The following is a 26281-nucleotide window of genomic DNA, read 5'->3' as shown; positions in this document are numbered from 1 at the left end:
TGTGCCTTCAGTGGGGTCGTGTAGCTCCCTCCAGCAGAGCCACTGACACACACAGGCACACACCCGTAAGTGAGACGTGGAAAACAGTGAGTGACCACCTTCTCAGGTTGTCTCCAAGATCGTGTGACCATGCAGTGTACAGTCATGACCTTAATTAGGTCACTGGGGTTCCAGTCCGATGTTCTCTCCACTGAGGGCTGCTGGATTTAAGGTGGTGTGAGCCCAGCAGACAGACACAAGAAATGTCCCGCTGGCAGGGAAGGGGTGGGGTGGAGGTCGAGAGCCCAGGGTGCTTTTCCTTCCTATTTGGAGTGATGACCGAGTCCCCCACAGTCCACTGGATTGGGTATGGGGCCCCGGCCTCCCCTGAGACCTGTGCTCCTGCGGCTGTTGCGCTGCCGCTCACCAGTGCCTCCCCGTGGCCGTTTCCTTCCCTGACTTCCTTGGCTTGGGAGTTGAGGAGGGGTGGGGGCACTGCTGGGGCTGTGTCGGGCCCAGCCCTAAAGGAGCCTAGGTGTTTGGGACATCTGTCCCCCGAGATCCACAGGCTCCTGGGAATTCCAGGAGAACTAGGTTTCCGGTGGCACCTCCATGGCCCCTCAAGTGTTTGAGCCAAGGGAGGCATCCTGTTCCCACTCCCACGTGTTCCTGCAGACAACCCGGTCAGGGTCCTTTAAACCTTCCCCCATCCCCTCCCGCCACAGGGATTGCTCAGGGCAGGCTTCCCATGGGACACTGAGTGCCACATCCTCTCTGCTGCGTCCCTTTCTTCTTCCTCTCCTTTCCGAACGAATTGCTTGGAACTCTGAATTCCCAAGTCTACTCACAGATCCAGTCCCTGTTTCCAAACCAAATCCACAGCCTGCCTGAACTTACTCAAACCCAGCAACAATGTCCCATTTCAAAAGGACCAAGGAGAGACCCCATGATTACGGTCTTTCTCTTAATGAGATCACATTAGCCAAAACTAAACACATGAGCTCTTGCTTTGTGCCAGGTCCTCTGCTGAGAACTTTTTTTGTCTTTAATCTTAACAACTGGTTAAAGGAGGAATTGGAAGCCCAGAGAGTTCAAGTGACTCACCCAGGGACACACAACACAGCACATGATGGTGCTGGGCTTTGAACCAGGGGAGTCTGACCCCAGAAGTACACATCCAGCCACGCTGCCCTCTGTCTTCCTCAGGAGGAGCCCACTGAAGCTGTGACTGAGCAAATCGTTCCCTGCTCCATTGCGTTGCTGGCTCAGAGCTTTCCAAGACTGGTCTCTCTCCATCTGGTCATTCTTGGTCAGAGGGTTCTTGGCATTTGTGTGAAGCACTTTGCACAACTGACATGCTACCTCATTGTCATTGGCATGTTCCTCTGGGGTGGTCATGGGGGCTGGTTTTCTTTGTTTTCACACTGGGTTGTTGGCATCAGTGGGAGAATATGCATGTAGCTGAAACCTCCCATTTGAGGGCTTCCCGCTAGCTGAGTCAGGGCAGCCAGGCAGCCAGTTTGAGAGCATGAGGGTGGGGAGGTGGGTGTAGCAAGTGGCCATCCTGTGCAGTCACCCACTACCCCCTCTCCTTCTGAGTCCATGTGACAGTCCCCGGCATGGGCAGTGCACTCCCACACCACACACTGCGGACAAGGCAGTCTGTCTTGAGGCCTGGCTCTGCCTCCCCTCTGCCATCTTGCAAGGTGCTGAGCACACAGTGGGTGCCCTGTAGCCGTGGAGGTGGCCCTTCAGCTCCGCCCTGCCTCCCACCATCCTTTATGAACTTCCAGACACAGTGTATGGAAGGACAGGGGCTGTGGCTTACTGGGGGGTCCCAGCCTCCACTGGTCTCCTGCAGCCTGCAAAAACGTTGGCCTCTGCCCAGAAAAGGCAGGGAATTTGCCAAAGTGAGCCCTGCAGCACTGGCTCTGCACAGAACGATGAAGCTGGAGTTCAGCCCCATGCCAGGGCCAGCCCCACGTCGCCGTCACTCTCCCTGCACCACCCATGGCTGGGCCTGTCGTGCACTGGCCGACTGGGCTCCTGCTTCAGTCCCAAATCCACCCGCACACTGAGCCGAGAGTCTCTGGGATGGCATCTGATGTTGCTTCCATGCTTCAGACTCTTTGGGGGTTGCCCCTGTTGCCCTTAGGAAGACACAGCTCTCCCAGAATGCCTTGTGCGAGCTGGCCCTCCAACCCCCTTCTGGGACATTCTGGCGCCCCTGGACTGGACTGGCGACCGTGGCGCCCTCCCTTGGCTCTGCACATTTGCTCCTGATGGTTCCTCCTCTGCCCAGTGGCCTCCCTGCACCCAGCTTCCTCGCAGCCCTGCTGTTCCTTCATGATCTGCCTCCCGTTGGGACTGGTCTTTGTGCTTTCCTCCAGCTCTGGAGAGGCCCAGGTAGACGTGAGCCAGGTGCTGAGTGGGTGCATGAATGGACTCAGTATTTGGAACGTGAGAGCCAGGAGCTCATCGGACAAAAAGGGGTGTGAGCAGTCTGATTGGAAAGCAAAGGCTCTGGGCTAAAGCTTTTGTACCTCACTCCTGAGTGCCCCAGGCCCTTCAGCAGAACCTGCTTCCTCTTGCTTTTCATGCAGTTGTGACACCCTGGGAGATCTGGTTTCCCAGCCTGCAGCAGATGATTTGACAGCTAGGGAGGACTCCCTCAAAGGACTGGAAACCAGAAACTTGGAGAACTGGGCAGCAGGGAAGTATGGAGCAGGGACAACAGTCCTATGACCTTGGGGAGTCCCTGAGGCTCATCTAGATAGGCACAGTTGGGGACAGCCACGGGGTGACCCCAGGGGGGCCCCTGAAAAGACCACCTGCTGATGGGTATAGTCTGCGCTGCCCTTTTCTGACTTGAAAGTGCCTGGGGGCCACAGGGGAACTAGTGAAAATGCAGGGTCTGATTCAGCAGGTCTGGGGTGGGACCTGAGAGTCCGTATTTCTAACACTCCTGGGTGATCCTGGTACTCTGGTCTGGGGCCCACACTTGTTTGAAAAGGCAGTGTGTGATCTCCATAGGAGACCTTCCTATGTAAAGAGAAGGAGGGATGTTCCAATCTCCTGGTGGCCTCTGAGGTGTAGGCAGCAACCCCCCCAACACTAAGGCATTTTCTGGGGGCACTGCCACCCTCCTGAGAACGCCCTGTCTGGGGGATCCCTGGAGAGTTTCTAATGACTGAGCCTCAGGCAGACAAAGGCTGACCGGCTTCTTTCTTCATTAATGGCAGGATTATTCTGGTGAGTTGAAAACCAAGAAAACCCAGGGGCTCTGAGCTGTGGAAGCTGAAAGAATAAGTGATTCATAGACTGAGGAGGGGTCCAAAACCAGACAGACACTGGAAACCAGCCCTTGTCCCCTTGCTAGCTGGCCTTTGGAGGGGTCACATGGGCCCTTAGGCTGGGCGGGGGCTTTCCCAGGTGACGGGCACGCACAGCTGCGGGCCAATGATCAGGGGTCTCGGCCTGGCTCGCCTCACCCCACCATCCAGTGCTGGTCCAAGTCGAGAACTCTTTTCCAGTGGACCCTGGAGTGGTGGGCGTTATCCTCTGATAGGCTGGGCCGTGAGAGTCGCCCCCGGCAGGTGGTGGGTTTGGGTTTTCCCCAGAATGCTAAAGATGCCAAAGGCTATTTGGGAGCCAGTTGGGTGTGGGCAGCTCTTCAGAATAGAAGCCCTGGAAACCGTCTGCTGCTTCTTCACGACTGCAGACAGGTACTACTTCTTAAAAATAACCCCTCTCACTGCTTTTACTGGTGCCAGTGCCAAGTGCAGGAGTGTTTTCTCCTTTGGGCCCTTTACGACTCTTCATGGCACAAGGACTCAGGTCACGCTCGGTTTACAGAGTGGGTCAAGTCTCTCCTGAGTGGTGGGGCTGAGTTTTAAGCCAGGCCTGTGTCTGCAGGGCCATCCCGAGTGCCAGCGAGACGAGTCTCCTTAACAGATCCTGGAAAATGTAAAGATGAGAGGGTCTAAGAAAATGGAAACTATGGGAAAAAGTCACAAATCCAGAGGAAGCCACAGAAACAAGCAGTTGTGCAGGATTTGGGATTATGGGTTGCCTTCGATAAGAAAAATCTGGGTTAAGGGCCAAGCCGGTGGCGCACTCGGGAGAGTGTGGCGCCGGGAGCGCAGCGACGCTCCTGCCGCGGGTTTGGATCCTATATAGGAATGGCCGGTGCGCTCACTGGCTGAGCGCGGTGTGGGCGACACCACACCAAGGGTTGCGATCCCCTTACCGGGCACGAAAAAGACAAAAAAAAAAAAAAAAAAAGAAAAGAAAAATCTGGGTTAAAATTTAAATTACAGGGGAAAAGAAGCTAAGATGGTAGAGGAAGACCCAGGAGCTCAGGGGAAATCCAATAAGCCTGAAAGCCTTTAAAGATGTAAACTGTAGGGAGAAAAAGGAATATTTTGATGATCCCAAATAAGGGGAGGGGAAATACAGGTTTAGACCAGGCAGGCAGGGAGAAAGAAAGCAAAAAAAAAAAAAAAAAAAAAAAAAAAGAAAAGAAAAATCTGGGTTAAAATTTAAATTACAGGGGAAAAGAAGCTAAGATGGTAGAGGAAGACCCAGGAGCTCAGGGGAAATCCAATAAGCCTGAAAGCCTTTAAAGATGTAAACTGTAGGGAGAAAAAGGAATATTTTGATGATCCCAAATAAGGGGAGGGGAAATACAGGTTTAGACCAGGCAGGCAGGGAGAAAGAAAGCCCCAGTCAGTCAGGTCTCCCTCCGCAGGCCTCCCCTTTCCAGATTCCCCCTTCTTGGCCGAGACCCAGACCCCAGGGCTGGGAAGGGCGTCTGTGCCTGGGGAAGGGGGCTGCCCTGGCACTGACCTTGGCAGGCTATTCTAGGTGCGGTTCCCTTTCTACAGGGCTGGATTCCAAATTGCAAGGAATGTGACAGATAGCATTTTCATGGGGGGACAGGGAGCAGTGGATGTTTCCAGAATGGAGAAAACAAATCCACAGGCTGAAGAGTTTGGTGTAAGCTCAGTTGTTTGCAGGTGGCCACGTGTAAAGGGGTTTTCACACTGCAGCTGCCTGAAGACAGGGCCCTTCTGCAGGGCAAAGATGAGCACGCTCCCTCTCCCCAAGGTGTGTTTCCCCCTGAGCCCTGCCTTGGGGGCCTCTGCTGAGCCACTCACCTCCAGCTTCCTTCAGCCACACCCACCAGTGTGATGCACAAATTGTGTTGTCCCCAAACCGGAAAGGCCTTTATCTTCTTTCTTTTCCTTTATCTTTTAAATACGTAACTCCCTGGCTTCTGTCTTTAACTGCTGCTGGAGGGGCAACTTTGGCTTTCTGAGGACACACCAGGTAGCCCAGCCCCGCGGCAGAGCTGGGGGCAGGACCAGTGATTTGGGGCTGATCTACCTCCATTCTACCTGTTCCTTCATCAGCCAAACAGCACCACACCCCTCAGAGAAGTGTTGAAAACTTCAGTCAGGTGAAGTTCATTGCAGGGCGTGGCTGGTAAGACTGCCTCTCCACATCTTTGTAAGATGGCAACACTGGTGTTCTCTTAGCCAAAAACTTCCTACTTTGCATGTGTTGGTAGTCCGCAGCACCATGCTTCATGATCAAGAGCAGAATCCACGAATATTCAGGACTCCTAACGTTTCTGGCAAAGTCTTAAGGTACAAATTGCAAAAGGTGTAACTCACAGTTACACCTGCAATCTGTTCATTGGGACATCGAGTACACGCCATGCCTCCCCTAGCCCCTTAGGAGTTGAGGGGCACGTACATAGTGGAAACTCAATAAGTGATCATTCTCGCCATCCCCGCTCCCATAGAAAGCTCAGCATCTGCTTGAAAGTCCCAGGTTAGTTCTGATGCATAGGAATTGGCTTTGCCACTTCAGTGTTTACCATCTATTAACTAGGGCTACTAATTATACCACCTCACTGTTGAATTAAATGAGGTAATTCAGCACAGTGCCTGGCACTTAGTAAGCTCTCAATGGACGATAAGTGCAGGCGGCTACTGTGAATTCTTCGTAGGACTCTGCCGTAAAGATCAAAAGGCTTAGCACAGGAGATAGTGCATTGTGCACTGCGAGGCAGAGCAGTCTTACTAAACGTTTTGAACTCTCTTGTATTCAGTGCACTATGTAGTCATCGGGTGCTTTGAGAAGAGCAGATAAAATAGTAATGAGACGATGTAGGGGGACATGAATTTTTTTCTGCCTGTCTTGCAAATCCAGGCCCGAAGGCAGTAACTGTAGACAAACCCTCAGAGAGGCTCACTTTGAAGAGAGAAAGATGCGCTTCTGCATTATAAATCCCAGCTCCGCAGGGGTGGGAGGTGCCACTGATGTGGTCACTTTATAGTCCTGCCAGGACTTAAATAAATGGCACTTGGCCGATGCTTCCAGGAGGAACAAAAGAGAGCAGCCTTTGCTGCACACCTGGGAGTGCTGGGGGTGGCTGGCTCAGGATTCCTTTCTTTCCTGCCCCTCTCGGCGTCGGAGACGTCCCCTCCACGTCTCCACACTCGTGTCTCCACACTCACTTTATTCCTGTGCCAACCTGGTGGCTCCCAGAGAACATGACCGAGGCCTGCTGTGACCGCATCTTCTGCTCTCCCTGGGATCTGCCCGCTGGGCTGGCGGGTTTCTGCTTCCGGGCACACACTCTCCCAACGGGTTGAACCAAATTTTCACACCCATTTAAAGAAATTGGAATTCCTTTAACTTGTTGCCCAGAGCTTGCTGAGGTCCCTTGTGACATGCTTGTCCTTTTTGTTAGGCCTGGAGAATGTCTCAGGCTTGAGGGCCTAAAGGAAAGTTTTTCCAAATCTTCTCGATTGGTCTCAGTCAGAACCCCACAGCAGCAGTCAGAGGATAACTTCTCCAGACCCTCTCCTTGTACCTGGAGGAGAGTCCCACTGCACTGAGCGCACGGTTCATGGTCCCTTTGTGTCTGGGGAGGCCGTGCTATCTCTAGGTCAGGTGAGCAGAGAAACCGTGCACCCCACTCTTCCTCTCCCATCTGGCTGAGGACAAATTCCTGCCTTGTTCTCTGACCTTTACTTTCCTCTCCCGTCCTCCTGGCCCAGTTTTCCTCCTGTTGCTGGGGTGCTCCCCTCTCTTTACACCTGACTTCTCAGCGGCTCCCTTCGCGAGATCCCTGAGGACCTCGGTAATGCTGACAACCTTTGTAATGCCACAGGCAATTCACTCACGTCTTAAGTGCCCCGCCTTCATTGCTCCGGCCTTCTCCTCCGCAGATCTCGTTGGAGCACAGTGTGCTGAGCAGCAAGCAAAAGACATTTACTGCAAATCTCCGCATGGAAGGGACCTTAATGGTCATTTAACTGGACCACCCCTTCTAACATTGAATTGCCCAGAGAAGAGCTTCCCGAAGTGTGGACTTGGAACACTCGATTGCTGAGATGTGCCTTCTCCAATGGCAAATTCCCAAATGCAGAGGATTGTGTGGCCGGATGAGTCTGTGTGCTCTGTTTCCCTCTTGTAAGTCTCGGACACATGACCATATGGAAGGCTCTGGAAAGTTCCACACTAAAGAAACCTGTTTACTTTGACTAGGACTCCATGTAACAGACACTGTCCCTCCCAGACTGTTTGTAAGAGCTCTCTTTACTTTTTAGGTCTAGTTCTAGTCAGCTGTTTTGCCAGAAAGTGCTTCGTTGCATTTAGCTAAAGCCCTCCTGTCATTACCATGCAGAGCCCGGTTCTGGCCAGGTTCTGGCCATCCTCTGAGGCCCTCAGGCAACATCAGAAGACAGCTCTTTGCTTCCCTGCTTCCTTCTCCCCCTGTCCTTGCCTAGGGTATTCAGTCCGTTCACCTTCTTGGCCGCCTCCACTGACCAGGCCCATGACCTCCCTGAAGTGTGGGGTCTGTACGGAGTGGAGCAGACAGACATGGGGTGGGTAGGGCTGCAGCCCCCTGTATTTGGGGATTTTCATTCTTGCCATCATGATTCCACCCCACCAGTATTTTGGCAACCCCCTTGACTCACTGTAGCACCCCCAAACTCCAAAGGTGTGATCATGGTACAGCTGAACTCTATTCGCTCAAAACCTGTGCTTGAAAAGTTGGTTTGGGGGTCTTAGTTTCAGGACTTTGCATTTTTTTTATTGTGACAAGATATATATAACAAAATTTATCATTTTTAAGTGTACGGTCCAGTGGCATTAAGTATATTCACATTGTTGTGTAACCATGACCATCGTCCAGCTCCAGAACTTTTTCATCCTCCTGAACTAAAACTCTGTCCTCATTAAACACTAACTCCCCATTTCCCCCCTCTCATCCCCTGGCAACTACCACTCTACTTCTGTCTCTATAAATTTGACTACTCTAGGGACCTCACATCAGTGAAATCATACAATTTGTGTTCTTTTATCACTGGCTTATTTCACTTAGCCTAATGTCTTCAAGGTTCATCCATGTTGTAGCACGTGTTAGACTTCTTTCCTTTTTAATATCCCTCTGTATGTATATACCACATTTGGTTTATCCGTTTGTTCGTTAATGGAATTTGGGTTGTTTCCACCTTTTGGCTGTTGTGAATAACGCTGCTGTAAACACTGGTGTACAAACACGTGTCCGAGTCCCTGCTTTCAGTTCTTTTGGGTATAAACCTAAAAGCAGACCTGTTGGATCATGTGGTAGTTCTGTATTTAGCACCTGCATTCTTCTTTGCTATATTTTATCCCTGAACACCACACCAGCTCGCTGGGATCTCTTGGGCCTAGATTCCACCCCAACTTTGTGGCACCACCAAATTTGATAGCACCATTTCTGAGTGGCTTTTACAGCCAATCCTCCTATTGTGTGGGCACTGACACCTGTTTATCTCCCCCCCAAGACCCTGTTTGAGGGGGCTTTGATCACCCTAAGCAGCAGCATCAGGTCAGCCATGGGCTTCTGTTGGACCAAGTTGATGACTGTGTTTCAAAAGTAAGTGAGCATATGACCCAGCAATTCCACTCTTGGGTCTATACCCAAGAATCATATGTTGACACTAAAACTTGTCTATGAATATTCAAAACAGTGTTATTCATAATAGCCAAAAAGTGGAAACAAGTCAAATGTGCATCACTTGATGAGTGGATAAGCAGTCATAAGGTGAATAAACAAAATATGGTATATTTATATGGTAGTTTTTGGGGGGTTTTTTTGCAGATGTCCAGTTCTGGGATCCAAACCCACGACCTTGGTGTTTGTAGTAGAATATTATTTGCTAATAAAAAGGAACAGAAGAGGGCTGGCCAGTTAGCTCGGTTGGTTAGAGTACTGCCTCGTAACCCCAAGGTCAAGGGTTCGGATCCTCGTACCATATAGCCACCAAAAAAAAAAAAAAAAACCCACAAAGGAATTGTACTGGTTGGGACATGCTACAAATGAGTGAATCTTGAAAATATGATGCTAAATGAAAGAAGCCAGACAGAAAATGCCCTATATTGTATGATTCCATTTTTATGGAACGTCCAGAAGAGGCAAATCCATAGAGGTGGCAAGACTAATATTTGCTAGGGGTCCCGGGGATGGAGAGTGACTGCTAACAGGGGTGGATTTCTTTCTGGGGTGATGAAAATGTTCTGGAATTAGATAGTGCTGATGATTGTACAACCTTGTGAATATACCAAAAACCACTGAACTGTACAATTTCAGGGAGTAAATTTTAAGGTATGTAAATTGTATCTCAATAAAGCTGTTATTTTTTGAAAAAGTAAAACAAACAAAAAAAACCAGGTATGCAAGGCCCATCACCGAGTCATTTTTAGCAAACCCATGGAAACCATTGGTTCCTTTTTAAAAGTGCTCACAAACCATGCTTTGGGAATACTGGATTGTGGGCTGGTCCATCTGTGACTCATATACTCTGCCCACTTTCTGGAAACTCAGGAATGCCTTACCCCTTTCCAGGCCTGGGACACCTGGCTCGCCCACTAAGGTTTGTCAGAGCTTGTCCGGGATCTCGTTTGTGTCCTTTAGCACATGCAGTGCCCAGCGGGAGCACAGGGCTGCTTGAGTAAAGATGACTCTGCACAGGCACGTGGCGAACGCAGGGTCCCAGAGCGGGACAGACAGTGGGTGCTACTGCAGAGCTAAGGAGCAGCCGGCAGCTCCCTGGGCTCTGGTACAGGAAGGCTTCAGGCAAGCAGGAGGGCCATGCTGGGTGTGGGAGGATCACACAAGTGGCTTCTGTGGCTGTGGTGGCGTGTGAAGGGGATTCCTTGGCCTCCTCTCCAGCCTGATCTTGTGGGCCTTAAATACCAGCAGCCCCCAGTGTTAGATTTCTAGTCGCCCACCAGCTACATTTCTTAGTGGGGGGTTGGGGGTTGTGGTTGTTCCCAACAATGGGTGTTTTTGTTATTGGGGTGGGGGTGGGAAGATGGATAGTGAGGAAGCCTGATTTATATGCTTTTTTCATCATTTTTTTTTTTTTTTGTGACCAGCCGCACCGCGCTCAGCCAGTGAGCGCACCGGCCATCCCTATATAGGATCCGAACCCGCGGCGGGAGCGCTTCTGCGCTCCCAGCGCCGCACTCTCCCAAGTGCGCCACGGGCTCGGCCCCATCAATTTTTTAAAATATTAAAAACACAGAATTTACCATTATAACCATTTAAGAGTACAGTTCAGTAGCACTAAGTACATGGACATTTTTGTGCCACCATCATCAGCATCCACCTCCCGAACCCTTTCCTCATCCCAAACTGAACCTGTACCCATTAAACAATCAGTCCACATTTACCCCTTCCGTGATCCCTGGTAACCCCCATCTGCTTTCTGTCTCTGAATTAGACGACTCCAGGTGCCTCATGTATGCGGAATCATACGGTGTTTGTCCTTTCGTGATGGGCTTATATCACTTTGTGTAATGTCCTCAAGGCTCACCCATGTTGTAACATGTGTCAGAATTTCCCTCCTCTTCATTTCTGAATAATATTCCATTGTAAAAACATGCCATGTTCCTCTGTGTGGATATTTCCCATCTCGATCATCCGTTTATCTGTCCATGAACATTTGGGTCATTTCCACCTCTGGCTGTTGTGAACAGATTTGTTTTTAAGATAAGGTGTTCATGCCTCAGCAACAGGGGTCTCTGAATACTGGAAAATAGGAAGGACCTGAAGGGACGAGGCCAGGGAGTCTGCGAGATAACCCTGCGATGGCCGAGTGTGTGGAAAAGAGGACAGGGTGGCAGGGGATGGCAGGGGGTGGCCGGGATAAAGCAGAGGACAGAGGCTGGAGATGGCTGGCCCGGGTAGAAGGGGACGGGGCTGGACCCTCCACCCAGAAAGGCTGGGTTTGTTTCCAGACAGGGGGCTGTGGCTAGCGGGACAGCCAGCAGAGGACAAGCTGGAGCCCTCTCGGTCACAGGGGAGCACGAGCAGAGCCGGGACCAGCCCGACTGGTGGCGCGGGGTGGAGGCAGCTCCCACGGATGCGGGCAGGAGGAGGGTGGGAGGGCTGTGGCAGCGGGTGTGGCAGAGGCACGGATGGTGACCAAGACGCGGCTCCTGGAGGTGGCAGTGCGTTCCTGGGAACGTGCTGGGTGTGTGAGGGCGTGTGCCTGCGACTCCTCCAGCGTCCCGCATTAGGAGGTGCTCAGGCGACATTTGTTAACCGAAACTGAGGGAAATACAGGCAAACAAGGCACGTTTTGCATCCTGGAGAAACTCGGCCTCACACATGAGATAAAAGACATGAAAGCCAATGTGTAGCACACGGTCCACTTGGAGTCATTCAAAGCCCAGAGGCATTGCGAGGAGAGAGGGGTGTTTGAGTCACTTTTCAATAAACGAAGCCAAAGGAATCACACATTTGGGAGACTAGCAAGTGTCCTTTGGATCTGGCCATGACTCCCTTTGACCCTGCAGGTATGACGCCGGACGGGACGGCTTCATCGACCTGATGGAGCTGAAGCTGATGATGGAGAAGCTGGGGGCCCCCCAGACCCACCTGGGCCTGAAGAGCATGATCAGGGAGGTGGACGAGGACTTGGACGGCAAGCTCAGCTTCCGGGAGGTACCTGCACCCTGCTGGTCCCGGGCCCTGGGGTGTGCCCCTGAGCGGACCCTCAAGTTTACAGTCCCCTGGAGTACAAATGGGTTTGGATATTTAATATACAGTTCTGCTTTTAAAAATAACTTTAAGGAGGTAGCAAACCTCAGTGCTGGGCTGGGAATACTCAGGAAGCAGATTGAAAATCAGTGTGGATAGTATAACCTCATTTGGGTAAAATGGTAAGAAATCTGGGAGGATGTTCACCAAAATATTCATAGTGGATCTTTATGGGTGCAAAATTTTGGTCATTTTATAATATACTTTTTTATATATTAAAACTTTTTATTTTTACAGAAAGCATTTAAAAATAGTAAAACGGTTAAACAAGGGGTCTTACTCTGTGCCCATGAAGCCTCCCCAAATAGTCTAAGAATGTGCTTCTTGGTCTTTGAACCTCTGAAATTTGCAGGTAAAGTTTTGTATGTATAGGTACCTTCCTGGGAACAGGACACATAGCATTCACAGCCTGGTCCCCAAAGGGCAGAGAACCTCGGTGATAAAGCCATTTCTATTTTGGGGGAAATGTCTTAAGACCATCAGGTTTCTGCCATGGCAAGTATACCGCTCCACAAGGAATGGAGTTTCATATCTTATGTGTTTTTTTGTGAGTTTTATTGGAAGGCCTCTGGGTGTGTCCGCTTTAACTGGTGTTACAACTTTGGTGACAATGTCCAGTCTAAAAGCTCAAAGCATTAGGCTAGCTCCTGCAGTCTCATTCTCCATTGTATCTCAGCTGGGACCCTTGGGAGCGGGGAGTAGAGGACTGTCCCTGCTTCCTGGTGTTTAACTTCAGTTATTCCAGGAATAGTGGAGCTATGGTGTCCTGGTTTCTGATTGCGAGACCTTTGGTCAAGTCCTGGTCTGTCCAGGCTGTATGCTCTTCCTGGGGGTCTGCAGCTGTGACACACTGGACTTGCCTCTTGCTGCTCACAAATCAGCTCCAGAATTTCCCATCTCTTCCTTTCCTGAACCTGCAGATGTGGAGATGGGAGATCACAGTGTTGGGTACAACTCTCAGGCTAATCTTGTCCAGCTTCCTCCTTCCAGGCCAAAAGGTCTGGGCATGCCTGAAATCAGGCCCCGCAGGCTGAGCATGAGCTGCAGCCCCCCAGCCCCAATCATCACCACCACACTTGTCTTCACAGCTGCACCTTTGGTCCCTTGGTATCATTTGTGCATCCTGCTGGGCATTGGCTTTTTCCAAGTCGGGTACCCCTGGGGTGTAGAAGGCAGAAGCTTTTGCTTTGGTGAAGCTTTGGAGGAAATGTTGGGGAAAGAGTTTCTGTGGCATAGTTGCAACCTCTGGGAACAGGTATTGAATCACCAACTGAACCAAGACACAATCCTCGTCTGCCCTGTTGTACTCAGGGACCCCTCAAAGCTGCTCCTCCCTGAATCCAAGATGCACAGTAAAGCTTTTTATTTTTAAATAAAAGATGACCGGTAAGGGGATCTTAACCCGTGGCCTTGGTGTTATCAGCACCACAATCTCCCAATTGAGCCATAGGCCGGCCCATGCAGTTAGCTTTTCACTAGCAGCTAATTTGGCCATTTTCCACATGGGGTGGACACCCAAGGCTTGGAAATCTTCAAAGAGTTCCTGTTGGAGGCTCTCAAACTCCTTACAAAGCTTCAGTGACATTCACATTCAATCCTTTGTCACCTCCAAGCCCCACAGCGTTCCACCTCCAGCAATTGTACCTGCTGTGCAGGATTTGGGAGTGTAAGGACACGTTTGCCATTCATACCTCACAGCCCAGCCTCCTGGCTCATTAATAGTTCACTCTGCTGGCTTCCGCCTCTGTTGGAAATGGGACGATGCTGCATTTACATAGTGAGAAGAGCGCGGGTCTGCCATACAGAGCTGTGTCACTGGAACAAGTCCTTTTCCTTCTGAGCCTCCGTTTTCTGCCTTTAAAACAGAGGTGTTAGCTCTCCCTTGGGACTGTTTGTGAGAACTGAGTTCTCCTTCTGTGTCATCTACAAGCCAAGAAGAGAGCACGTATCAGAAACCTTGATCATGGGCTTCCTGCCTATCGCATTGTGTTATAGCTGCCCAAGCACACCAACACAGGGGTCCCCAGCAGCCCTGGCTGTGCTGGGTGCAGGCCCGCCCCAGTGGTTGTGGTTGATGGGACCACGGATGGACTCCAGCCACACTAGGCCAATGGAATTCTCTCTCCTGGGATTTTGAAATTGGGGCTGAAGTGCTGCGAATGGCATCTGCAGGTGGCTGTTCCTGGAAGAATCACTCAGTGTGGGGTGGCCATTTTCTGCCATGTTGACCAGACATGAGAGATGGAGGGGATGTTGCCTCCGACCCTAAGAGCTTTGGCCCTCTGGGGTCCAGTTCTCCCCAGGCCACTGCATCTTACCCTGTACAGTGTAAGGTTTTTGAGACATTCTTTTTATGTAATGTATACCTACTTTTTGCTTAAGCCAACAAGTTTGTTTCTGTCCCTTGCAATCTAGGAGCTCTAACTAATAGAGGGGAAGTGTTTGCATCCCCAGACAGAGCCATAAAGTTAAAAATTCCCTAAAAGTATTAGAAGCCCCAACTGCTTGTGTCAGAGAAAGATTTTTTGCTTGATTAGTTCTCTCTCTGTCTCTTTGTTTTCCACCTCTCCTTCCCTCCCTCTCTGTCCTCAGAGCCACAGCTAGGACATTTTCCAATTCTTCTACAACATGCCCCTCTTTGTGGACTATAAATAGGAAGGCAAACAAGGCTGGGCAGTTGGAGAAATTGTCATTCGGGGGCAGTTAGTGATTGTAATAAAATTAAATGGGAATGTTTGGCATGCTTTATGGAAGGCTGCACATCTTCAGGTTAAGCTGGATTTTTTTTCCTTTCTTTAACTGGCTGGGGCTGGGGGGACGCCTAAATTAGGGCTGGGCTGCTGTTGATAACCTGCTGAACTGGCAGGGTGAGGAGCAGAGCAGCCTAGATCTGCCCCAGACCTGAGGGTTCAAAGGAAACAGTTCAGGGGGAAAGACCCGTGGGAAGTACGTTAATGATTCCAGTTCACAAAGCCCTTCTGTACACATGAACGCCATCACCTCCACTTTAGATGTGAGAAACCCAAGTCTCAGGGATAAAGACAGTCCCCCGAGGTCAACTGGGTTGTTGCAGAGCTTGGGGTGGGGCTCCCTCTTTTCTGAGCTGCCTCCCTGACTCATGAGAGTGGCTAGTATGGAGGGGCCACCAGTCCTGTGCTTGCCTTGCAGAGCAGTGAGGTTGGGGGCCTTCCGTAAAGCAGTCGCTTGAAGGACTGGTAGGGTGTGACTCACATCTGCAGCGCTGAAGTCTGCTGCTTCAGTCTCTCCCAGGAGAGTTCAGCCACCACTGTCCCCCCCACCCCCCTTGGCCTTGATCCTGTTCTTGGGGGCCTGGCCTCCTCTAACAGGCTTGTTTCCTTTCGAGCCAGTGTTTTGGCTCTGATCATCTGCAGCAAACCGAGTCTTTGCCGGCCTCTAGTGAGAGAGTTGGAAGCTGCAAGTGGATGAACATGGTATTTCCGTCTATCCAGACTGACCTCATCAGCCTCAGTGGAGCTATGAGTCCTTAAGCATCTTGCTTCATCCCTTAGTTTGTATTTGGCAGTGTCCACAGTGCGGTTAGGACACCTGAAGCAAGAATACAATGAAGGTTTATTAGTAAGGCATTTTTGGATTGTGGTGATGGTTGAGACTCTATCTTGAATGGAACACACTTCACTCTAGGGATTAAGAGCCTTGGCAGTAAAAGATACTTGAGTTGGAATTTGGGAAGCCTGTCAAAGTTGTTAGCCTCTCACTCTACTTTAGGTAATGTGTTTTCCCCATTGGGGAAAGTGGTTTTCTAGGGAAGATGATCATGAAAAAAGATTGGAACCTGAAATTTCCCTGTAGGTACACACATTTCAGGTAACACCTGAAAACCCAGAGAAACCCTCTTTCGATCGTGACTTGGGATATATCAGTTTATATTCTTTCCAAATGGAAAAATAAACTATGGAAGTTGAAATAGCAGTTGTTTGACAAGTAAATTCATAAAAATTATTTAAAGAAGAAAACTAAGGGCCGGCCCGTGGCTCACTTGGGAGAGCGTGGTGCTGACAACACCAAGTCCAGGGTCCAGATCCCCTTACTGGTCATCTTTAAAAAAAAAAAAAAAAAAAAAATTTATTTTGTAACGGCCTTAATGCAAGTTGCCTTCAAAGATTAATTCATTCAGGTCACATTTGGAATCTAGGGGAAGAAGATGGATTATTCAATAAATGATGCGGGGATTACTAACTAGCCATTTGGAAGAAAGTAGGATTAATAATTAACCTCACATGATAGATCGGAATAAATTTCAGAGATTAAATATTTACGTTTTTTTAAAAAAAGAAGCCATAAAAGTAGTAGACAAAAAATAGGCAATTGTTTGTGTAACCTTGGTGGTGAGAAAGGTTTTCCTAAGCAAAACACTGGTGAGAGAAATGAAGATTGACAGAATTTATGTAAAATTTTTGAAAGTCAAAGATTACTTTCAGGCTGGCCAGTTAGCTTCAGCTGGTTAGAGTGCGGCCTTATAACAAAGTCATGGGTTCAAATCCACATATTGGCCAGCCATTAAAAAAAACCAAACAAGGGCCGGCCCGGTGGCGCACTGAGGGTTGCGATCCATTGCCGGTCACGAAAAAAGACAAAAAGGAAAAAAAAAAAAAACCAAACAAACCATAAACACAGTTAAAAGGCAAGTGACAGAACTAAAGTATTTGAAATGTTCTACATCCTATGACGATCTCTTAGCAAATGGTAAGAAAGGTAATCTAATGCAAAAATGGGACATACGAGAAAAATGTAAGTGGCTAAAAAACATTGAAAATATTAAATATTTAGTTTAAAAAATAGTATTTGCAGGTGTATTTGATTTTTCTTTCATGGCTGTAAACTAGGATAACATTTAAACTCTCTGTGAATGTTTCTGAAGGATAGATTCCTAGCAGTGGAGTTAACGGTTGGAAGGGCGAAAGACGTTTTATTTTTGGTAACTATTTCCAAAGTGCCCCAAACACTTGACACTCCCACCCCCTACAGATGAGGGTACATCCTTGTGAAACATGGGCATGTTTTTATTTCTGACAATCTGATAAGGGAAAAAACAATTCGTCATGCACAGCACACACAAACGCTCTTTTTGGCAAGAATGTCTTTCGCTTGGGCCAGAGAAGATTCTCGTGAATCTCTAAGTGAGGTAGACGCGACTCCAATCCCCTTTGCCTGCCTTCTTTCTCCTGCAGTTCCTGCTCATCTTCCACAAGGCCGCGGCTGGGGAACTGCAGGAGGACAGTGCGCTGATGGCGCTGGCCAAGCTCTCTGAGATCGACGTTGCCGTGGAGGGTGTCAAAGGTGCCAAGGACTTCTTTGAAGCCAAGGTAGGTGCCTTGTTCCTTCTGTGCTGAACCACTGCTCCTTCTCTTTACCCTTCCCGATAGGAGCACCCTCGTCCCGTGACTATCCCATTAGCTCACTCAGGACAAGTGGAACAGCTGCAGCTTAAGTCTGCACATCATGTGTGGTTGCAGGGAAATGAGAGTGTGCCCGCGTGCCATCAGAAAATTAAACACCAGTGAGAAAAACAACCAAATACTTTCGATCCTGGTTTCAGATTTAAATGGATTTGCTGGTACAGTTTTCCAAGATGGACCCTTGATCTGGACTTTGCTAAGGAATTTCTTTCTACCCCAAACCACAGCTGAATTGCTTCAACAGCTACTACCTCCACCATTGCATCTTAAGCACTGTGTTGCAAACTAGTGGTTAATGGTGTCAGACGAGGTGGGGACAGGCAGCTTGCCTTGAATGGGTGTTTGCTCCATTGAGAGTTGGGAGTTGGGAAGGAGTCTCTAGCACATGGTCCCAGAGCCCTTCTGGGTGCTCCGATTCATTCATGTGTTCATGTAGTCATTGAACATTGATAGTCTGCCCACAGCGAGGGGCTGTCGTTTTCATCTCCACAGAGCTCACCTTTAGAAACAGAGACCAGGAGAGTCAGAATCCCCTGCTGGCTGGAGCAGTGGGGTGCAGTGGTAAGAGCACAATCTCTGCAGCCAGGCTGCCTGAGTTCAGACCCTGCCTCCTCCACTTATTTACCCTGCTACCCCTCTGAGCCTCAGTTTCTTCAAATGTACAAACAGGAGACAATAGGATTGTCTTGAGGATTAAATGAGTGCACATACATAAAGTGTTCAGCAAGTGCCTGGCTCACTGGGAGTGCTCAGAACCTAGTATGAGCTGTTGGGACTCTACCACTCCAGGTAGAACCAGTCTCTTGTGGAGTTTTAGCTCATTCTGGGAGTTTGCCCAGAGCAAAGTGTCCTTGGTGGCATATGCCCAGCCTTCTCAGATCCCAAGGCAGGACTCTATTTTCACTTCTCGGTGATGCTGCTTGGAGACAGATTCCATCATCTTTCTGTCGCCGCAAGCCTGAATTTCTGATACTGTCATCTGACAGTGACAGGGACAGGCCAACCACCATTGCACCTTGAACTCCGGCATCATGTGCCCAATCCTGAAAGTGGTTTGACCCTTCCTTCCTGATGTATCTTGATTCAACCCGTCTCCAGCTGTGATACAGCTCCTTTACAAGGGTGAAGTGGACAGAACTGGGCGCACACACAGTCGGTGAGGAAAGCAAACCCCACGTTGATAGAGAGAGGAGGAAGGGTTAGTTCTGGTGGGATGGGTGTTCTCCATTCATCGATTGAGTCAACATTTGTGGATCTCTTGTGATGCCTTTAGGAAGGTCCTAGGACTGAGACCCAAGGTTAGCAGGACACTTTCCAGTTCACGGTAGTGCAATGTGATAGGTGGTACAGCTGAAGTATGTGTGAGCCTCTGGGAATGTCTTATCTGGGCATTCAAGACTGGTTGTAACATGACTCTGATCCCTGCTCCGGCTTCATCCACCCCCTTCCAATGCTTCCACGCCTTTTCCCAATGGACCTCAGTACCTGCTGTTCCCTCTGCCTGACAGCCCCACCCAAATGCCTGCAAAACTCTACTCCTTCTTGGAGACCCATAGCAAAGAGTTGCTTCCTCAGGCCAGCAAAGTCCATCCTCCTCTGAGTGCCTCTATTACACATGGAAGTGATATTATAATTTATCTGTTCCAGGCACTCTTGGACACTTTCGGTAAAGGTATAAATTGACCCAGCTTTTTGTAGAGCAGTTTGGGACTAACTGTAAACATTCTGTGTCCTTTACCCCTGCAATTCTGCCTCCATAGGCACTCAAGCAAATGTACAAAGATGTATAGACAAGGATTTTCCTACAGAATGTTTGGTAATAGAGAAAAATTGGAAACAACCAAAACTTCCATAGTCAGGGAGTCGAGTCCATTGTGGTGCATCGACACACTTGCATGCTCTGCAGCTATCAAAGAACGGTGTGCAGCTGTTTGTGTGCAAAACAATATGCTTGAAGCCCAGTTTTGTTAAATATTAAATATAACCTGGATAATTATATGCCTAAGTATTAGTAACAGGTCTGAGGGACGTATTTTAATTTCTGTAATGGTTTAGAATGAGTGTGCATTATTTTTATAACCAGAAGGATAAATGAAAAGAATAACACTAAAATTTTTTTCAACTTGTTATGTTTATATATCGCCTCCTCACCCAGACTCAAAGGCAGAGTAGGTGTGTTATCTTTGTAATTACAGTGCGTGGCTTGTGAGTTTATTGAGTTTATGGCCCTCAATAAACGTTTGCATGAATGACGAATGGAGAGCATCATCGCTAGAGTTTGGGAGAGGGCCATAAAGGAGCTGACGTTTGTGACAGATGTTCAGAGATGAATGGGGATTCACCTTATAATCAGGGAAGGGAAGGCGTTCCTATCGTGGGAACGGCAAGAGTAAGGCTCCGAGGCATGGGGGCTGGTGAGGTGTCCTGATGTGGTGAGCACACAGGACGTGTGAGGGAGCAGGCCTGGTGGCGTAGCTGGAGTGGAAGCCAGGATGGAGGCCAGGGAATTGGCTGGCACTTCCACCCTTTGGCACGCCTCGGCACACGTGGTAGATGACTCGGAGGTAGGATGGCCGCTGGGCACGCTGGACATAATCGGACAGGGAGCTCCTCTCTGGACACTTGGTTGGGAAGGTCAGGCCTTCCCCAGCCTTCAGAGAGCCAGAACCACCTGCAGGCCAGCTTCCCAGGCCCCACCTAGATGCACCTGAGATCATTCCAGGGTGGGGTGCAGGAAAGGCGTAGTTGCTGGAGCTGTGCAGGTGGTTCCAACATGCAGCTGCGGAGGCTCAGGAGCCCTTGGAGGTGTTTGAGCAGGGCTATGGCCGGGGCAGGAGTGTCACTATGGGGACGGTCCTGCCTGGGGAGGGGCTGGATGCAGAGTGGTTCTCACAGATGCCTGGAGAGGAATTGTAGGTCCACCAAGGGTAGTGACGATGCCCTAGGCTAGAGGCTAGAGCGGGTGCAAATGAACCCAGAGTGCTCTAGAACTCAAGGTGTTCGTGACCAGTCACCTGGAGGTGGGAGGTAAAATGCCATGTTTGTGGAGCTGTGAGAAGAGGCATTGACAATATTTTAAATCAAGACAGGACTCCCTCCTCCTCCCAGATTGGGAGTGGTTTGCAGAGGAGAAGTGATAAGCTGGGTTTGGTGTCAAGTCTGAGGTGACTTCAGGCACAGGAAAGGCACGCCCCTTCATTTGAAGGCCATCGTGTTGGCTGCAAATAGTTCCTGATCACATCCTGTTGGACAGAACTTGGCCACGCCTGGTACACAGGAGGCTGCAAAAAATGCCTTTTTTCCTAGGGATGCTTGTGCCTAGCTGTAACTATGCTGCTAGGGAAGATGGGGATACTAGATATTGAGGGTCATAGAGTAACCAACCGTTGGCAAGGGCTGTGTGGGGTCAGTCTCCCCGAGGCCCTCAGGCCATGTGCCGAGTGAGTTTCTCCCAGGAAGAAAGAGGGGAGGGTGGACACTTCGTGGGTACTGAACAACGCAGACCACAGGAGCTATCTGCACAAGGTACAAGCTGGAACCTGAGAAGGAGAGGAGATTGAGCAATGGTAGAATGTCACTGTGGCTGGACCGTGGGGAAGGCTGGAAACCCTGGAGAAAATGCTGTTGTGGAGGACAGGAGCTGTTTTAGGATGAGATTGTCAGACAAGGCCAGAAAAGAGGTTGTGGGTCTAACAAATGGGTCCGTGGAGATCTTTGAGAGAGCAGGTGCACCGTGGAGGTCAGATTGACGTAGGAGGAGAGGCGAATGGGAAGAGAGAGGGAGAGCCTGCCAGCCGCCTCCTCTGTCTGGAGAAGGCCTGGGCAAAGGTGGGAAGGGCAGCTTGGGATCAGGGAAGAACTTTTGGTTTATTTTTTAGCCTGGGGAAGATGTCAGCATATTTTTAGGTCACAGAGGAATGATCCAGGTAGAAGAAACATGAAGATAGGGTAGGGTGATTGATGGACTGAGGATTTAGAGGTCATAAAATCCAGAGGCGAGGTAGACTTCTATACTGGAAAAGAAGAAAGTCCCCAAGGCAAGCGATTAAAAGGGCTCCTGCCCCACTGACCTGGCTAGGGAGGGTGGGGAGACGGGGTGATTAACAAACACGTGAGTGTTGACGATGGGCTGGACCCTGTGCCGAGAGCTTCAAGCTCATGTGTTATCTAATGCTCACACAAACACTCTGGAGGTAGGTGTCATTGTTCTGTTTTGCAGATGAAGAAATTGTGGTTTGTTGGTAAATGATTAGCACCTGGCTCTCTGAAGAAAGTATGCATATTTATATACATGCATAAGTTTATTGTAAATTTTGTAAAGGATATGCAAAACACAATTTACAAATACTACAATATACACTGCTTTTATTATAGATTCCACATAGACTATTGATTCTCAGAGAGTACGCACCTTGATTTTTGCTGGACGCTTGTATCTGTAGCCAACCTATGGTTGCAATTGACAAGAGAATATAGTTCCAATGTGAACATTGGTTGACATTTTGTTTAAGTTAATTTGTAAGAAAAAAGTGAAAGGACCTGTGTTGGAACTTCTCATTTCTCAATGTACAGACACCATACACTTAAATTTAATCTGCATGGTTAACATTTTTCCATCAATTTTTTAAGAAAAAATTGTTTGCACAATGAAACAATAAATCAAGCCCTAATTTGTAGCACATGCTGGCTTCCATGGTGTAAATCCTCCCACTTAGGCTGCTTTCCTGCTACAGATGGGCCGGGGATGAATGGGAAGTTGGGAGGAAATTCACGTGGTCAGCCAGTATTTACACCTCAGAGATACAATAGACTTAAGTAACCTCAAGAACATAAATAGTAAAATCATAAGGAAGTGATGACCTTTAAGTATTTATTTTGCTGTTAATATAATTAATTTAACTGTAATTTAAATTTATTATTCTTTGGGGGGCTGTAGCTGACTGGTATGGGGACCCAAATCCTTGACCTCAGTGTTATAACATCATGCTCTAACCAAGTGAGCTAAATGGTCAGCCTCTATAGTTTGATTTTTAATAATGGCTATATCGAACCGCCAGCTCACAAAATTCCTGAAAATCGAACAACTGGTTTTCGAGCAGGTACAAGCCAGCTCCAGCACACCTCTGGGCTTAGAGATGTTGAATAAACTGCATAGAGAGAGGGGGAAAGGAGAAAATGGGTGGGAGAGAAGCCCAGAGTGGAAGGGTTGTGTTCCTCTGGTTTTTTCCAAATAAAGGAGGAGAGTAGACTGCTGAGAGTGGCAGGAGCCCATGGATCCAGACACTGTCCTTGTGAGACTTCTAAAAAGAAGGTGTTCTCAGCCTGGAAGCACGTACATGACATCGTCAGTGTGAGGGTGGGACTTGGTGGGGTGGGAGGACAGAGGTGACAGCGTGTTAGGCTGAAGTGCAGGTCCTAGGGAGTTGAAGGCACTGTGACAGGTGTCCTTGCAAGGACTGGCCAGGGTCCACGCTGGGATGGAAAGTGAATCAGGGTGAGGCAAGCACACCAGGACATAGGAGCTTGAGTCACTGGTGAAGAGAAAGAGCCGGAGTTACTGGAGGCAAGTTGTGGAGGAGGAATGGGAGGGCTAGAAAAGGGGGCCCTGCGGTGTCACAATTTTAGGCCTGAGGCTGCAACCCTGATGCACGGAACCAGGGGTGAGAATTGCTGGCCAGAGAAGCTGTGAGGCCAGGGCAGAACTTGAGTGCCCGAGGAAGAGCTGGGAGATGTGGAAAACATAATTTCTTCGCTCCTACCCCTAGGGATTCTGATTTGGCAAGAGTGAAAGCATAACACTTGCTGTCAATATTCTCAAAGTTATCCTGTCTTCAGAGATGGGCCCCTCATCAGAGTTTTGAGAGGTCTATGAAGCAAAAGAAATTAAGGCTGGCCAATCTAACACTTGCTGTCAATATTCTCAAAGTTATCCTGTCTTCAGAGATGGGCCCCTCATCAGAGCTTTGAGAGGTCTATGAAGCAAAAGAAATTAAGGCTGGCCAATTAGCTCAGTTGGTTAGAGTGTGGTGCTAGTAACACCAAGGTCCGGGGTTTGATACCTGCAGTGGCCGGCCACTTAATGATGGGGATACGTTCTGAGAAATGCATTATTAGGCGATTTTGTCATTGTGATATAGTGTATTATGAAAGGGAACGGCAGTGGATTTTCCTATAATCCACGCTTGCCACTAGTTGCACCAGTGTGGGCCCTCTAGTTTTGTTAAGTCTCTCTGCCTCACTTTTCTCACCTGTTAAATGGGGATTAGAAAAACACCACCCCCATGAAGTTATGAAAATTAGATGACAGGTAGGGATTATGCCTAGCACTCAGTATACACTCAGGGAGTGTTAGCTAACTGTTATTTTGCTATGGGGATGGGTGAGAATCATTTAAAAAATGCAAGAATTCTAAAGTAGACATGACCTTTTTACTTGGATGTCAAATGCTTGGCTTTCTATCTGAAAGGTCTGAGCTACCTTTGGGAGGATCACCCTGTGGGTGGGCTAGGCAGTCCTCAGCATATTTTGCAGTAGGTTTGTTTACACCAGCATCACCACAAACATATGACAGCTATGATGTCACTAGGTAATAGGAATTTTTCATTTCCATTTTAATGTTATGGGACCACTGTCCTATATGCAGTCTGGCATTGACCAAAACATCGTTATGTGGCACATGACTGTAATGAATATACCTAGTGTGTTGTTTGGAAATTTTACCAAATTGATGAGATGCAGGGGGAAAAATATCAGTTCTGTTTTATTTTTGGTGGCTGGCTGATATGGGAATCTGAACCCTTGACCTTGGTTTTATAACACCATGGTCTGACCAACTGAGATAACTGGCTGTCCCTAGAGTAGAGGATTTTTAGGTGGATATATCGGGTATGGTATTATTGAAGACAAATTGTTAGGTTTAAAAAAAGCCAAATGACACCCAATCTCACAATACCAACAAAAAATATGTAATATTTAGAAGCAAATTTAGGATGAGAAAATTTAAGTGGGCAACCTAAAAGCAATATTGAGTAAATACTGAGGCATCAGAAAAAGCTGTTGATTGTAAAAGTATCCCTTTGCTACAGGTGGTTTAATGCAATCTCAATCAAAATCCCAGCAGGGGGTTAATTTTTATTGTCTTTTTCCTTAGAACTAAACGTTATTACTGAGAAATTAAAGGGATGTAAAAGTGGGTAATAGGAGCAGGGGTATTAATCAGTATCCTGCAAGAAAGTGGAGTAGAAAGACCGACCCACAGGTAGAAGCACTTGGGACACAGCAACAAATCGAGCATCGGTGTCTGTGCTGAGACAGAAAGCAAACTTCTGAAGACCCAGGAGGAGTATTTGCTGGGGCGCAGGGGAGGCGGGGCGACGGTGTCCTTGTCCCAGGGTCTGTTTGCTGGGCTGTTGGCCCACGTATCAGCGTCTCCAAGTTCCTCTTTCCCTCCCTTACTCTCTTGTCTGTTTTTGTTGTTTCTCTGCAGGTCCAAGCCTTGGCATCTGCCAGCAAGTTTGAAGCAGAGTTAAAAGCAGAGCAAGATGAGCGGAAGCGGGAGGAAGAGGAGAGGAGGCTCCGCCAGGCAGCCTTCCAGGAGCTCAAAGCCACTTTCAGTACATAGTCCTGCCGACCTTGACCGCCATCCACCGCTGCGCCTCACAGATGCCCGGGAGGAGATTGCCAGGCACCCTCACCCTGCCGGCCCCTCCCTGAAGCAGCCTCACACCCCCTGCCCAATGCCAACCCCTCAGCCTCACACGGGGGCCGGGGGCTGCTCTCATTCATCCCAGGGTCTGAGCCCCAGCAAGAGGGTCCTGGGGTGGCCAATGCCCTGCTCATCTCCTCACTCTTGGTCAGATTCTGCCACTTGCTTTTGCATCGTCTGTCCTTTAGTGACAATGGGGCTTACGGGAGGCCAGGGTGGACCGCTGTCTGTCCCCTTTCCAACAGGGGGAAGCAGCGCACAGCCGAGATGACGCCGAGTAGAGACAGGAAGTTCTGTTCCTTCCTGTTGCCTTTCTCCTGGCTCCTTAGCATCGCCCCTAGGCCCACCATCTTCATCCTTCCTCCACCCTTGTCTTCCCATTTCAGCCTTTTCTCCACTCTTAATACTATGCTGCTTGACTATAAGGATGCAAGAATAATTAGAATATTAAGGAGTAGAGGAATTCCTGTTAACTCTGACTATGCAAATTATATTACAATGAACACCTGACATTCCCAAGTGACAAATCCAAGGCCTTTCAAAATCCCCAAAGTCATGACCATCCCCATCATCTAGCTAGTTTCCAGCATCTGCTCCAAGGTATTGAGGTGAAGATGTTCTTACCCCAGTACAGATTTTTATACCTTGAGAGTTCTTTGGAGTTGCTTATAAATAACAGGGGTTTGTTGTATTTTTAAAAAAATTTTCCTAATGTCATATTTATTTCTTCTCTTTTGTAACTGCTGTCTTTATAATAAAGAAAACAACTGCCTTTCTACCTTATCACAATTACATTTTAAATAAACTGTGCAAATGAACTTGGCCGTCGCATCAGAGTGCCTCTAGTCGTCTTTGAATTAGGAGAGGACAGTGTTCTTTAGGGGCCGAGTCCATCTCAGGGCTTCTGTTTGGCACTGAGTCACTGAAGTACAATTAGACATGGGAACTAGAGGGTGGGTTTTCACTGTGGCATTCAGGGTACTGAGGCTATCAGCTGCTTGCCCCTTCCCGTCATTGAAGATACTTTCAGCTGTAAGTAAAAACTGT

At 48.7% G+C, this 26281-nt stretch overlaps 1 protein-coding gene across 1 annotated transcript in view; it reads left to right on the top strand.

Moving 5' to 3' along the window:
• EFHD1 (EF-hand domain family, member D1) overlaps nt 1-26062 on the top strand; it is a 33811-nt gene extending 7749 nt beyond the window's left edge. Inside the window, exons 2-4 of the mRNA XM_008579428.1 lie at nt 11848-11995; nt 17302-17436; nt 25016-26062. Of these exons, the coding sequence (XP_008577650.1) occupies nt 11882-11995; nt 17302-17436; nt 25016-25150 (384 nt within the window). The 5' untranslated portion in view covers nt 11848-11881 and the 3' untranslated portion in view covers nt 25151-26062. The remainder of the gene's footprint in view (nt 1-11847; nt 11996-17301; nt 17437-25015) is intronic.
• The last annotated feature ends 219 nt before the right edge of the window (nt 26063-26281 follow it).

The sequence above is a fragment of the Galeopterus variegatus genome, unplaced genomic scaffold (genome assembly GCF_000696425.1).
Source record: "Galeopterus variegatus unplaced genomic scaffold, G_variegatus-3.0.2 Scaffold1883, whole genome shotgun sequence".
In the NCBI taxonomy this organism is placed as follows: domain Eukaryota; kingdom Metazoa; phylum Chordata; class Mammalia; order Dermoptera; family Cynocephalidae; genus Galeopterus; species Galeopterus variegatus.
Note: the sequence above shows the minus strand (reverse complement) of the source record. Positions and strands in the feature narration are given on the sequence as shown.